Source organism: Abrus precatorius, unplaced genomic scaffold (genome assembly GCF_003935025.1).
Source record: "Abrus precatorius isolate BTA unplaced genomic scaffold, Abrus_2018 Scaffold6, whole genome shotgun sequence".
Classification (NCBI taxonomy): Eukaryota; Viridiplantae; Streptophyta; class Magnoliopsida; order Fabales; family Fabaceae; genus Abrus; species Abrus precatorius.
In genome coordinates this window covers 13,545,141-13,561,744 of record NW_020874406.1, presented here as the reverse complement: position 1 = coordinate 13,561,744, position 16,604 = coordinate 13,545,141, and the positions used below count along the sequence as shown (strand labels likewise).

At 31.4% G+C, this 16,604-nt stretch overlaps 1 protein-coding gene across 1 annotated transcript; it reads left to right on the top strand.

The window, feature by feature from the left end:
- The first annotated feature begins 15,066 nt into the window (after positions 1–15,066).
- On the top strand, positions 15,067–16,190 carry LOC113869703. Its single transcript, XM_027506157.1, has one exon. It carries the CDS (start codon positions 15,192–15,194, stop codon positions 16,062–16,064), a length of 873 nt encoding a protein of 290 aa, XP_027361958.1. The 5' UTR covers positions 15,067–15,191; the 3' UTR covers positions 16,065–16,190.
- The last annotated feature ends 414 nt before the right edge of the window (positions 16,191–16,604 follow it).

Genomic DNA, 16,604 nt, shown 5'->3' with positions numbered 1-16,604 from the left:
GGGCTGCTGGCACTGATTACATGAGGAATAGTTTTCTTTTGTTTTATTCAATCGATAATGAGATACTGATTTGCCGCTAACCTTTTTCGATTTGTTTCATTGTTTATTTTTGTTGACAGTCATGTAAAGACATTTTGAGCAATGTTATTCTCGTTTAACGATCTCATGATATATTTTACAATAAAAAAATTTAAGAAAAATTACAACATAAAATAAAAGTTATAATTAGAAAAAAAATATTATTATGATAAAGTGTTAAGAAATGAAATTAAAAAAATTATATTATTGAGACATTGTTAAGGGGATAGAAAATGGGAGATCCCACATGCTCTCGTGTTAAACAGAGTAGAGAACGCCTTGACATCAGGATTTATTAATCAACAGTTATGATGTCACCGTGCATGATTTAAACATCCCCTCATCGTAACTCTATCAATTTATTTATTTATTTATTTGGTGTATCGCTTTCAAAATTTAAAATGTCTGGGATATATCTTATCCACTCATAAACTCAGAAACTCCTAGATCTAAGATTGCAAAAAAATGGCAAGTGCTACTTGGCTTAACTAACAACCAAAGGCTAGCATATGGGTAATTAGGTATATATAGTGAACATTGATGAGGACGTGTTTATGAACATATACAAGGATAAATTATTAAAGTGGAGTGACTGAAGCCTAAATTAAAATATCCATAGTGTGATATGTGTCTTTCAAGTTTCTACTTGTATCATCGTTATTTTTTATCAATTAATTCTCAACAGTAGCACTATTTTCGTTCGCATTTATTCAAATCTCTCATTTAAAATTTCAATATACTTTATTCCGTTCATTTTCAGCATCTTTGATCTTGAATCCCTGTATTTTCTGCTTTTGATTCACGGAGATTCCGAACAGATCGTATCATCCTAGGAGGTCTCTGTGCAAAGGTCTTCCGTGTTTAGTTGTTATGCATTACGAATAGTTGTTCCAGCCATAAATTGGTCCAATGACAGCAAATCATCAATTATCCATGATTGTGATGTAAAATGAGTCACCCAAAATTATATCCATAAATTATGTTAATCCATTTTTGAACTAGCTCGGATCAATAAGTTTTTATCGAAACATGTGTGTAGCTCTTAGATTTTCGAACAACTTCTATAAGGGTCCAATAATTTTCTATAACAAGATCTTTGTGAATCTAATATTTGACGGAAACAGTAAACCATTGAAATATTGAGAGGAAATTCAAGAAAGAAAGATTCTGATCATACTTCTATTTGAGGACTGTGGTGCTAATTATATTATCTAGGTTTAGATATATCAAGAATTTTGGTGAAAATACCTTAGTGATATAATGATTGTTTAGACAAGTGATTTAATTAAATGTTTATAGCATAAATTTGATAATAAAAAATATTAAAATAATTTTTTTAAAAACTATTTACATAAGTTATATTTAAAAATTTATAAGTCATAAATTATTTTATAATTTTTTAAATACCTCCTAAATATTATATTTTTAAAAAAAATTATCTTTTTTATTCTTCAATCATTGTCCTATAGTAGGAAAACTGAATTCTACTTCCCTTATTTTCGGAACCATTTATCATTGAATCCATAGAGATGTTCCAACTAGCACTTGAAACCTTTTTGTGATGTCAAAAATGGGCATTCGTAGCTCCATTACCTATAACTTCTCCGATAGGGTTAGGGTTAACATTTTCAATCCCTATGGTAGTATTTGTTTTAGAAAACGACGTTACATTTTTAGGAGTAAGATATTTAAGAATGTTATATATAAAAATATTATTTCTTTTAAAATAAGATTTATCTTATATTATTTAAATCTTATTCCTGCAAATATTTTATTATAAAACAAAAAAAAAAATTCTTTCACTATTCACTATAACCATCATTACCCATTCCTATAAGACTTCAATTATTCTATGTGAATAAATTATACTCACCTCTCTCTGTGTGAATGAATTAATGGAAATAATGTTCAAAAAGTATGTTTGAGAATCAATTTTAAATTTGCAAAACTTGACACAAATGTAAGAATGATGCATACCTATCTCAATATTTTCAAGAACATAAATTTAAAACTTGAAATAAATGTTGCAAAATTAACTTAAAATAAATATTAAAAACTTCTTTAAGATACCATGAATTTTGTCTGAGAGAGACTAATGCACTTATGAGCCACAAACATTCTATAAAGCACCATATGAGCAAGTGTGTTAATGTTAAGAAATTACCATAAATATAGGGAATAAAATGACTGATAAAGTATCATGTTCTTTCCTGTAAAGACTAAAATAACCGATCCCAACACTTTCAACATCCAAAATAATAGCTTCCTAAAACTTCTAAAATAATAATTATTTTGACATATGAGAAAAGCATACCCTACTTGAGGCATTCAATCAACTGCATGGATATATTAGAAAATCAGAAGCCCAAGAAATGACCCACCCTACCCGTTTGAAGGATTTCCACAACGTGTGGGACATGTTGAAGTGCAGTATGGCCCCCCAAACCACCCAAACCCACCAACTACCCTCTCTCATATTCAAGCACACACACTCATATAATTGACTGCACAATTAATATATGAAGAATAACGAAATCCTACCACTCTTTTGTTGTATTAAGACAGAGAAAGTAAGTGAAGCCTGATTAACAAAGAAACCAACAACCAACAATCAAATCCATGTTTATAAGAGTACGTTCCATACATATACAATCAATCACTCCCCCCACACTTCCTCCATGGGAGATTAGATGGAAAACTACTCTTTGTAGTTGGGAAACAATTCATTGAACCTCTAACAGTAACCAGCAGCTACTTACTGGTAAAACAACGACCGGCCCCTCCCACAGGCCATATAGCTCCTCCTGTCTTCACTGAATACACCAACATTTCTTTACTTCCCCCTATCACTTCAATGTTTTCATCATATCATCAAAATTCAAATGTCCCCAACCAGCACAGCATGTGCCTGCCCATACTGCCAATATTCTTTCTAGGTAACTAAATAATTAAGGATTTTGTTAACCCTTAAGTTAACTAATTAATTTTTATTAAAAAATAGCATATTTATAACATTAAAGTTCTAAATATCATTGATTGCTTAAATTCAACCCTAAAAAATGATGTTAACATTTTTCAATAAATAACTTCATTGTTGCGCAATTAGAGGTGGGTTCATGCCACTCTTTACACTCTCAATCTGCAAGTATATGCTATATAGACAACTACTAAATCCAATATACGTGTTCATACACACGTGTATTTGTATGTATTTATACTTCTAAGTATCCTCATTTTCCTTAATTACAGTTGAAGTTATCATAGACCCTATCAAAGTCACAAAATGTCGACCGATTGATTTGAAGTCTTGCATGAATGAAAGAAATTCAGAGATAATAAGTTGATTAGCTTGATCAATGTTACCACACATTCATAATTGAAATATCCATTGTCGGGTGCATGCAAATTAAGGCAAACACATTGATATGGTAGCACTGCATCAGAGTGCATGGGAGAATTTATAATTGATAGTTTGTCCGTATATTACCAAGTTGAATCACATAAGGAGGGGACGGCACGGTACATATTTTGCATGTGACTTTTATGATAGCCGTTCTGTGCAGAGACATGTAACCTTGCCCACAGTGTGCCAACCTAGTGACAGAATTTTGCAGAGGTCGTTGGGGCCATCCTCTCCCATTTCAAAACTTTATAAATTTAATTTATTTTCCCAGCTATCAACTAGTAAATGATATACTTTATACAACCACTAAGAACAATCATAAAAAGGAATAATATATGAACACTAAGAAACTTATCATCTTCCAATTCAATAGAGGGTCTCATGCAGAAACTAGTAAACTTTACCCTGCCAACCATTTTAAGAGGTTAAGTACCTCTCTCTCGTTCTTTTCAATACTTTACTTGGAGAGACTAGGAGTGACGCCTTATTTCAACCCCTCTCTTTTTGGCCACAACACCATTTCTTTCTCATTACCGCAATGTATGATAAAATGGTTAATTCGTCATGGGATCACAAATAGTCAATCATGGAAGTAATGGCATTTTTACTAGATTCAGGATCAGTTCACATCAGTTTGGTACATTGTTGCAGAGAAAAGAAAAATCTATCGGATTAATTGGGAGTGTATAAACTTTAAAGCTAGGTGTGATTTTAGTAGTCATTCAAGAGAAAAGGAAAAAGAAAAAGCAGGCTCATGCATCAAGATTAGAAATGTATCATTTTGATTTCCAAGTGGTGTCAGTAATCTATCTATCTTTCTTCCCTGCATCCCTCTGTTGAGTTTCTCAGTTTGTAGCAGTGATAAAATTGGATACATGGCAAAATTAGAAAGACATGTAAAGTTCAGCAGTATCTGCCTCCAGTATCCCATTTGGTTGAGTGGTCCTCTATTAACTTTTTTCAGATGAAGTATCCTAGATCCTCAGGATATTGAGATAACAAAGAATGGTCCAAAAATCATTTTAGCGCTTCCACGGCCAAATGTCACAAACTCCCAAAATAATTCGTACGAAACTCAGAAAAGCCTCACATGGTTGCAGGACTTTCTACGGCTGCACTCACAATTCACAAGTCCACTGTCGGATCATCAACTGTGTTCATTCATCATTGAGCATGTTCAGGCCTCTAAGCTTATCTTTGTCCTAATAATCAAATTCATTGTGAGGCCAGGCTTTGACTGGTCCAATATATGTAACACTTCAGAGGCCTCATTGTGCTAGTCCAAAGGTCACACCAAGACCCAAATTGGTGATGTAACTACTGATCAACCGAAGCCCGTGTCACCCCATTTTTTGTTAGATACGGATTCTTCACTTTGTTTAACAACTCCCCTTATCTAAGAACTGCGGTTTCACTTCAGGGTTGCTGCATGCATGCCTTGGTGCAATCACAATTGTCAAAAGACACCAATGCTGACAAAGATGTACACGCAACAGCACTGCACTATGTTTTTGCCCTTGTAACTTTCTGATACAAATGTGCAACTCTAGCATGGTAAAGAGGGGAAATTTTCTAACTCAACACATTCCTAAAAATATATGCACAATGTTGACTGAGAAAAATCACACAGGTTTCCAAACTCGGAAAAACAATCAGCCAAAAAAAAAAAGGTACTGACCAAAATACAAAGCCAATTCATGCTAATAATCAAAGGGTAGTAAAATGTATCAGCCTATTCATATTTTTGTTTTCTACAGCCATCTTATTAGCGTGTATCAAAATGTATAAACGCATATAATTAAATGGTAAAAAAATTCTATAACTTAATTGTATTATTTCCATTTCTAGGCGGATCTAGTTTCAACCGCGGCAACGATTAACCACATTTAACATATTATGTTAAATATTGTTAATCATTTAAAAATGAATATTAAATTATTTCTATATCTTTAATATAATAATTTTTTTTTTCCCTTAAGCGTCATCCAAAGATCTAAAAAGAAATATGAAAACCACCGAGGCAAGTGTCCCACAAAATACAGAGTTCCAACCACTCAAAATTTTGAGCAGTAACTTATGTAGTGTCTAACCAATTAGCCAGGCCTGCAGTTCTTCATGCCAGTGGTAGGCCACTAAAATTGTAGTGGATTCCACTACCAGTTTGAGCAGTACCAAGAATAATGACCTCACTTCTCAATCCAAGGCAATAAATTATAAACTCAAACGCGGATCCAATTATTCAAAAAAAGCACAGCAAAAGACATTATATGAGCGATATAGTCAAGGTTCGGCGGATCAATATCTAAGCATACAAAAGCTTGCTCCAAATTTAAGTGCTTAAAAATATCTTGGCGGTAACAACAACCAGCCCCACATGTAAAGTCAATAATCCCATTTACAACTTATTGCACTAGTCTTTCAGTGTGTTACACATTTCCATATCATAGCAATGAGTAATGTCAATGATGCTGCCAGCACACCATAATAAATCACCGTCGGCGCTGATTTAGTAACTTTTCCAAAATTAAAGCATGGAACAGTCAATAATAATAACATAACATACATATAAAGTTTATCACATGGTAAGATAGATAGAACATTCTAAAGAAGCCACTAACCAGATTAATTTTAATCCTTCAATTATGGTCTAGATTTCAGCTTAAAGTCAACCTGACATCAGACAAATATACTGCTCCCCATCTTAGATCAAAATTCATGGGGTGGCACTAACCTCATGCCTCTAAAAAAATATAATTTCTAACATTTTAATTAAAAAGTGTTCTCTTGGTGATCACATTCGAAACTCAAACACTGATACTCAATCCACCTGAACTGACAGAGTATCATCCGAGATATGATAGACAAAAACCAAGTCAAGCGTCTGGCAGTATTTCTCAGAAATAAGATAACGGATTTGAATTCTTCATATTGAGAAAGAGGTAGACCAAAATGGTCTTTTGCATCAGCACCTCTGCAGATAATCTGACAGCAGCAACAAATTTGCACATGGCATGAAGAACTGCTCATTACCTTTTGTCAGCACACATCCTATAGTTTGGATGCAAAATGAGACAAAAAGCTGTAAAGAAATTTTATACAGCTCTGCTGTACCAGGATGCCACAATATATGTGTCGATCACTTGTAGAAAGTAAGGATAAATGACAACCCAACAAATATTGAAGCTTCAAAGCAATGTTAACAGATGGGTTAACTATGGAGTTCAGACCCACTGATCAATTATTTGCATGGAGGTTTCCAATGTTACATCAGCTTTTTTTTATACGTAAGTTTAAGGTTATAATAAATAAATTACGAAATATAATTTCTATTTTTATTTGTATTAAAATTATGTATATTTTCTTTTCTTTATCTTTTTTTTAAAACTTGTAATTACAGCATGTTATACACTATTATTTTTCTTTTGTTTCTTTTGTTTTTTACTTTCTCCCACTATCGGAATTAATCTGTCAGTGTCATTTTTATCCATAAAAAAGCATTTTGCAAGTACAGACAAAACTGTGAGGAGGGCAAAGGAAAAGACTTACCCTTTCAATTACCATAACAAAAAAAAACGAGGGAGTGAGAGGGGGCGGACGTCATCCTTGATGCCTCATGCTTACCAAATAGGAACTCTTGAAATCATCATTTCTTTTACGAAAAAGATATATAAAAATATGAATAACAATAACTTTTTTATTTGATCAAAGAATTTTTTCAAAATAGCATAAATTTTATTCTATGAGGCCTGGTTTAGAAATATAGAATATAACAAATAAAAGATAATGTATAGAGTTTATTATTTTAACATGCATTATACATAAAATAAAACAAGAATTTATCATATTTTTACTCTATTTCATTCTTATCTAATTGCCGTATCATTTGTATCATCTATCGATTAAAGCAACAAAAATGTAAAATTAAGACATGGTTTGTATCCGTAAGTATGTTCTTGCCTTTTTCGTTGGTTTAAGCACATTGCATAACCATACACAATGAATTTTGCCTTTGGTAAATGGGCTCTGAGCTACTCTTGGTTGAGGTTCTTACCTAACAATCAGAAAATTCTTAGAAATTTCAGCATTCAAGGACACAATCAAGCAAACCCAGCTCTGTGAAACACAATGCGGTTTTCGCGATTATGATGGACGATACTTGGGCCGTTGTTATGAGACAAAAGGGATACAAGCGAAGGCCCAATAGCTTATGCTCAATTTTGTCTTTCTCCCAAACCTTATACAATCCAACTATGGAGAACATTAAGAATGAGAATTACTAAACATGTTATCAAGGCCAGAAACAAATAAATAAATAACATTCAGATTGTGGAAACTCGCAACAAAAAATGACTTGATTTTTGTCTATTTCTGATTTTCTTAAAGAATTTAAATTACCCTTTCAATCATTATATCATCATTATTATATATAACTTTAGTCCCGAACATTTTTTAATTGTCTTTTATTTTTTAAAAATACTACAATTAAATTTATATTTTTTTTCTCTTCTTAAAATTTCTCTTTTTTTCTCTATTTTTTTTTGTGAATTAATCAATTAAACAGTCTTAAATATTCTTGTGCTCCAAATTCATGAATCAAAAGATCGTATTCTATCGAAATTAGTTAATTTTTTCCTTTTATTGATTATAGAGTACCACGAATCATGAATCACGTTCATATGATTCGTTAACACAGAAACTTTTGGTCCAAAGAAAACTGCTGCCAGAAAAAAAATAAAAAAATCAATCAATCCAATTATTTATTTTCTAACACTTTTTAGTCTTGGTCAACATTTAGTTACTTGTGAAAAATTAATCATAAAAAATCAACACTTTATGAAAAAAAAAAGTTTTTAATACACACATATACACATTTAGTTATTTATAATCTTTCTCAAAACATCTACTTTCTTGATCCCTGATTTAATTAGTAATTTATCAATTTAAACCTTTTAAAAAATGAGTAGATAGCCTCGCACCTAATTTGCTTTTTCTCAAAATTTCTACGTATATTATAACTAGTAACGTAAAACTAAATGTAAATTCCAAACACCCCTTTATATAATTAACTTAATAAAAATACATGGGCTGCAAAAAGTTTGAAGAGGTAGAATCACTTACTGTAAGGACTTGATCTGCATTTAGTTACCGCAATGGGCAATGGCGTCGTCCAAACATAATGACAAAACTTGATGAGGTTAGCTGCAAGTCGCAACGAATGTTCAGTAGTTCGTGTTGATAATGACTACACACCCATTTTGAAAAGACAATCTGACGCCGTATTCGCTTTATATGGATAATAAGCTGCGATATCTTAATTAACTGAACTTGCTTTAACTACCAGCTCAACAAATCAACCATGCTAAGTTATGGTCACATAAATAACTTTGAACTGGTAAATGCTTCGAATAATTTGAATTTGGATAAACTAAATTAATAAACTGACAAATACATTATTGTTTTATATTAAATAATTATGTCAAATCATGTTATAATTTATTTTTATTAATATTAATTCATTTAATTATTTATATTAAATAATTATGTCAAATTTAAGTTTGACAAAAAATTTGGTTATTTAAAATTTAATTTAGAACTAAACACTTGCTAATTAGTGTTTCGATATTTCATCATCTCTAATTTTTTAAAAGTTTCATGACTCTTTATATTGTTAAGTTTTACTATTCAACTTAAATTTTTCAACCTTGTAATTATCTTCTAACATATTCTCCCTTAAATTAAGCTTGTAGAATTGATTATTCCAAGCAACTTATTCAACTTGTAAAATAGCTTAGCCTTAAAAAATTTTGTGAAAATATATATAATTTGATTTATAGTAAGACAATATTTAATCATCATTTCTTTCTCAACTACCAGCTCTCTCAATTTTGTGAAACAAAATATTAATATGTTTGGATCATCCATGAAAAATTAAATTTTTGTACATTGACAAAAAAAAATTTCATCAGTCAAAGTACCTTTGATATATCATAAAATTCTATTTGCTCCTTGCAAATGAAAATCACGTGGCTCCTATATAAATCTACAGTAATCCAACTCAAAAAACTACATTTAGTCTTGTTGCAGTCAAATATCTTAGACTTCTAATTAAACTCTTATAGTAAGTTGAATCAATTTTCTTACCTCCAGTTTCATTTGTTAGCTTCAACTTTTCTTCAACTGGTGTGAAAACTAGTTTTGAGTTTTTCATTATAAATTTTTTCAAAATATTAGCTGTATATTTCTTTTGAAAATTAAATTTTTTTTCATTTTTCTAAATGACTTAAATATTGAGAAAATATTTGACTATCTCTAATTTTTTAAAAGCTTTATGAATCTTTACATTGTCAAGTTCTAATATTCAACTTGAATTTTTAAACCTTGTAATTATTTTGATAAGTAACAATGAGTTGTCATAAGATAAATTTGGTTTATTTTCTAACAATTTTTTTGTAGAAATAGTTTTATCCTTGAGTCAAAAGAAATTTTTAGGCCTATTTTTGTAAGAAATAATGTTGTTTAGGCCCCAAAAATTATTAATTCATATTTTGGAAGACTATGTAGTTAAGGACACAGAAAATTTTTTAATATCTATTTGAAAATGGAAGAGACATTTCAAACCCTACTTGAGTTAAGGACAAAAATGTCTCGGCGGATTCTAGTTTAATTATGCTTAAGTTAAGTGCTTTTGTTTAAAAAGAGAATCATTACAAGTGAACGGTATAAATTTCATTCATTTAATGTCTTATTAAAGTCATTTGCTTTATTAAATAAATAATTTTAAGTTTAATTTCTAGTTAAATTATATAAATTAACAAAATTAAACTTTAGAGGCTTCTCATTCAAATGTCATGAACGAATATTGTATTTAGTTATTTCACTTATATATAATTGATTACAGTTGAGTTTTAAAAAAAAATCTTTAGAATTTTAACATTTTCAAAATCTTAAATATAAATTTTTAATTTATGTCAAAAATTAAACTTATTAAAAGATAAACAAAGTTTATCAAAAGTTAACTTATTATTAACCACATTATTATTGTAAAGAAAATATATTTAAGTTGAATTCTCTATCATCATAAATAAGATAAATCTAAATTAAAGTTGTTTGCTTAATCATTAAACAAAAGACTCTATAAATAGATGATGTTGTGCAATATAGAATTTCATGGTGAAATAATTTATCATTTAACCTTTATTATAAGAAGTTTGCTTTAAAGAGAAATTTTAACGAATTTTTTGTGATTATTTAAATGCATAATTGATTATTAACAAAGTTAAAATTTATGAGTGTATTAAATTTTTTATAAGAAAATTATTTCTTAAATATTCATATTTGTCAGCAATTATATTTCAACTAAAAAATTGATTTTAAGTGCCAACAATTTAAAATAAATTTTCACCCATTTATTTTCACCAAAATGAGTGATTCGTAATGTGTACATGTGCACACCTATATATGCATATATAAAAAGAGCATTATATATATATATATATATATAATGAATAATAATTTTATATTAAAAATAAATATTATCATGATTTCTTTTATATTCTAATGTTATTTTAATATTTTTATTTTATTTTTATTATTTTAAAAATATCTATTAAATACTCAATTAAAGAATATAAAATTATCTAAAAAAAAATTGATAAATAGAATAAAATAATTATACTATCAATGAGAAAAATCAAACTGAAACTTTATAATTTTTTAAAGCAAGAAAAACACAAGCTTCGAATTCAAGACAAATAATCAAATGTGCCAAAGTTAAACATTATATATTTTCTACAAGTAAAACTTAATATTATAATTTTTAATATGGCTCAATTCGTTTACACTTTTAATTAGTAGACTGATGGATTCAAAGTAAGAAAAAAAATTATTCAAGTTTATCATACAATGTACTTCTAAAATTAGCTCAGCTTAAGGTACTTATATTTTAAAAAAATAATATTGAACTACTGGTAAAAAAAATATATAAAAATTTTATTGGACATTGTAAGTTTAATTCATTTTTAATGTCATGTTTAAAAAACTTTAGGCATGCCACATTTTATCAAGTATTTTTTTTTGGCTACGACTTCACAGTTTGAAAATTATATTAGACTGTAACTAATTTATGTAAAGTTGGATGGATTAAGAAGAATAAAGTTTCTTACCACTTTGATTAGTCAAATAGGCAATTAAAATTAAACATGTAATAACAGCAAAAATATGAAGAAAAAATACATCACTGAAATAAAATTTTCACTGAAAATAATTTATGTAACGAATTACACACATTAGTTTAAAATGTTAATAATAATTTAGAAAAAGCTCAGGACTTACTGGTGGGTCCTAACTCCAAATTGGCACTTAGAAGCACATGCGCATGCGATTTAATCTCTCTTGATGAACCTTTGTATCACCAATTCATCTCTTTAATAAGAAATAAGCAACAATGATGAGTTTGGGTATCAATTATAATCCATGGATCCGAAAATCACTCCTTCATCGACGATGACTTTGAACAGCCTCACCCTTTTGATAATGGATTATCAACATCTTTTTATGTTTTTAATAATTTATAACATTTTTAATCCACAGCATGTGTGAATAATCATTTCAGAATTATTTTTCTTATAACTTTTTAGGAAAAAAATATATGGTATCTTTTTATAACAAGAAAAGTTATTAAACTCAAATAACATTTATTTCTAATATAACATGCGGAGTATGGTGAATTCATTATCCAACGGGTCATTAGTCAATATTAGACTCGTCTTAGGTTCTTCTGTCTTAATAAGTTGTTGATTTTCTTTCTTTGCTTTTATGTGTTGACGGGGTTGCAATGCTTCTAGCCGTCCATTTCATGAGTTCAGTAAGTTGGTCAGACAGATGGGTCCTCACTCCACATTATCATCAACTTCCGCAGTTAAGACTCGTTGATTTGCAAAATCTGCTTTTTAAGAAGACAACATGATTAGCGAGGAAGATAATGATTCTCCATTTCTTTTAACAAAAGCCATGCTAGATTTGGTTGCCCCTTTCTGTTAACACAAACTTCTTCCACTCTCCCAACTGTCCCACCTGTAACTGTCACTCCTAATTCATTTTTTTTTTTTCAAATAAAAGTTTAAGGACTTGGAAGTTTTTTAGTAAAAATTTTATATTCAAAAAACTTGAACAAATATTTTAAAGATTTGATTTTTCAATGCCCAAACACCAAAGGGGGTTGCCTGCAAGTAGTCAAATCCAATTGTGTGACCAATCCATCAGCCAAAAGGATAATCAATAATTCCAAAACTATGTTGTCCCACTTGCAGTAAGCTATCGCAGATCATTGTCTTTTCTCTGTCACTAATTAAGTTATTTGAATTTCTCTGAGAAGTTTTGAATATTACTACGGAATGCAATCATTTTGACAGAATAAGAAAAACGACTTACCAAAGGCAACCCAGATTACGAAAAAAGTGTCTTTTTTTAAGGTTAAAAGCGTATCCATATTTCGGAGGTTTATTGTTGAATACTACGTTTTAGAATACAAAATTTAAAGCACGCCTACACCTACGCATTTCCCGGTAATGGATTCCGCAGGCGTGAGAACAAAGGCTGGCAACATTTCCACCCGCATTCGTCCCAACTTCCATCGTTCAATTCTCATTCCCATTTCCCAACCACCACACCATTTACATTCTGCATACCTTTAAATTTCAGTAATACTTAAATAGTCATTTTAATGTGTAAAACTACAGATGATAAAAAATTAATAAATAATATTATTGTCTGCAGTGATGTTATTGAATGTGTAACTTTTTGACTGGAATGGGTTGTTGATATTCAGGTGCAAATCCTCAAGTATTGTGACGACTAAGGAGTTTAATATGGAGCTATAACTATAAAGTCATAAAATTATAGATAAACTTTGCTTGTTTCAAGATGATTGTCTGCTTCTAATAACACTAGAAGTCCTAGTTTCAACTCTAGTTTCAATATGTTAATAAACATAACAGTGATTTGATATTCATAGAGTAGCTCTTTGCAGCTGATCAATAAATACGTATAAAAGGCACTCCATATATGAATATTAAATTGGATTAGATAAATAGGGAAAGAAAACCTGTTGTTTTATTAGTTTAAATTTCAGTGCTTTTTTAGATGCTTTCTCCCTTCCAACTCTGTGCCAGTTTCTATTCTTCTATTCTCCACACCAACTGTTCCACTCCAAACTCCCATGATATGCCCTTTTTTTATTTCTTTCTTGCTTTCTATCTACTATCTAGTAGCTACCCTAACGCTGTTACCTTCTACATTTTTTTATTAGTACGTCTAATTTCAAGAAAAATAAAAATAAATGGAACAATGAAGAATGAAACTCGATTACATTGACAAATCTACCCCGGATGACAAAATTGACGATGTAATAAAAGAAATCTTGATTAAAAAATTAATAAACAAAGTTTTTTTTCTTTTCTAAAAATCACAATAAGAGTGTATTATTAATATTTTTTATTTACATTTTTTAATTGATATCTTAAAAATACCAATTAGGGAATCTTAAATAAAACATATGAACACTTATAATTATTTCAAGCAGTAAATGTTAAATACATATTTTTATTTTCTTAACCTCCAGTAATTATAAAATTTTACATGAATCAATCAGCCAGCAAAGGAAGCGTGTAAGCTAAACGGGGGATGGGGATGGGGATGGGGGGGATCCATTGTCTTTGAGTTTAATGTTTATATTTAAAGTCCAAACTGACGACCCAACACTGCAGCTCAGTAATGGTCGCTTTGATTTCAAGCAGCAACAATGCCAATAAGCATTCATAGCTACAAGGCAGGGCAAAAAGCTTTTATTAGAATATAACTTGATTATCTAGCCACTCACCAACTGAAAAGAATTGTGTTGGGTTATTGTCAAAATCAAGGATGAAGAGAAGAAAGGGATAAATGCACATGAATTGTATATAGATAACCTGGTATGTTTATAAGAGTGTTACTAAAACACATATTATATTATATTATATTGATAAGTATCTTAAAAATATATATTCATTATATTGGTTAACATTTTCTTACTTATTAAAGCGAGGGTACTTAGCTTTTTAAAGTCTTGGACTAGATAAATCATAATAGTCTCCTCGGTTCTCAGGCTGACTCATGAAACAAATGGATTCATATTTCCTTTGAATTACCAAAAGGCAATTATGTAAGCTTCCAACTCCTAATTAAAGCGCTTAGCAGATGTCGAACTTTTCTACCATATCCCAAATCATAATACTGAGTATTAAAGATGTGGCAACTTTCACTTATTACTATTTAATGCTTTCAGTATAAAATAACTTACGATTAAAATAATTTTATTTATTTACTACCGTTGAATCCAATTGACAGAGTTGACGTTCAGGCCACCACAGTATGAAGTGATTTTGTTTGTTTGAGGAATTAATGGAATTTGTTGTTATATTAGGGCTACGAAAGAAAGAGACAGAAGGCACGTGGGTAATTCCAAAATATTCAGAAGGGCAAAAGCGTGATTTAGGAGTAAAATCCATTTATTATGGCGCCATGTCTGTTCCACTTCTCTTCTCATTCATTTCATTCATTCATTCCTTCCTTTCTCTGTTGTCTATGTACAACAAAAGATGAGACCCAAACTGCAGACAAAAAGCAGAGCTACCAAAACAAAAACTCTTTAAGATACCAATACATAATCTCTGTAATGGCGAGTGGGTGGGTCAAGTCGTTGCAATGCAAGTCCAGAGCTTATGAAGACGTATACCACCCAAACCCTAAATACCTCATACCCAGCGCCAGTTGCAAAAAGAGCGTTCAAAACATCAAAGACGTCGTCCTCGACACTACCAAGCCCAGGCCAAAGTCTAAGCCTAAGCCCAAGCCCAAGAATCCTCTGCAAAAACACCCCAGCTCCAGATACCCATCAACCACCGCCAAGCCCGATTTCGAAGCCACCATTAACCGCTCGCGAAGCACAACTGCATCCGACCCTCGCTTCCCTTCTCTCACCGAACTCACCCAGGGGCACCCTTCGCGGAACGTCGTCGAAATTATCTTCCACACTAGCTGGGGGCCCAAACCATTTTCGGGCCGGGTGGAGATGATATTCAAGGTTCACAACGGCCCACGAACGGTGTCGCGGTTCGAAGAGTATCGCGAGACAGTGAAGGCCCGAGCCGGTTCGGCGGGCCCGCCCCAGGAGAGTAACTGGGAGGAGAATGCGCGATGCGTTGCCGATGGGAATGAGGTGATGAGGTTTCACTGCTTGGGTCCCACCTCCGGCGGTGGCCCCTACGGTGGAGCTTGTGCCTGGTCGTTCCCCGGCGGCAAAGGGTCGGCGATCTGCACGTTCTCCGGCAGCGGCGGTGCCCATGATAGCTCCGGCGGAGGTAGGGGCAGAAGGGCTATGTTGGTGTGCCGGGTCATCGCGGGTCGGGTCTCGAAGCAAATAGGGTTCATAGACTCGTTGTTGGACGGACGAGTTGGGTTCGACTCGGTGAGCGGAGAAAACGGCGAGTTGTTAGTGTTTGACTCGCGTGCTGTATTACCTTGTTTTCTTATCATTTATAAATTGTAAAAAACGTATTTACCGTTCTTCCTTCTAATCTTTTTTTTTTTTTTTAAATTTTAATATACACTTTTTTCCCTCATTTATTTTCCTTTGGGATGTACGTATGTAAGTTGATTGATGAGATATTTCTTTCCTTGCATTTATCGATGCAATTTTTCTTTTTCTTTTTCCGGTTTGCCAAATATGATACTTCCTTGCCCTCCATTTTCACTTGCAAAGCCAAATAAGAAGCATAAATTCAAATTTTAATTATGGAAATTGTTATTTTATTGCTTCATTTCTATTTATTTTTTTACAACTGATTATTTTACTTTGTCACGATTTAGTTTCACATCTCATATCTATTAGAGAAGAAGAGTGAAGTTCAAAATACAACAAAATTAATACTTTATTCATTCGTGAGAATGTTACTTATATTGACTATATTTTTTTTTTTGCAAAAACAATACTTCAAATGTACACGAGAGAGCTTCATCATCATCATGCACTAAAATACCCGTTGTACGAGAACAATTTTTAATTGTATTTGTTTGCTTCATCATCACT

Excerpts from the sequence above, each read along its gene's own strand:
- LOC113869703 (XM_027506157.1), top strand. The coding sequence starts at position 15,192 with ATGGCGAGTGGGTGGGTCAAGTCGTTGCAATGCAAGTCCAGAGCTTAT.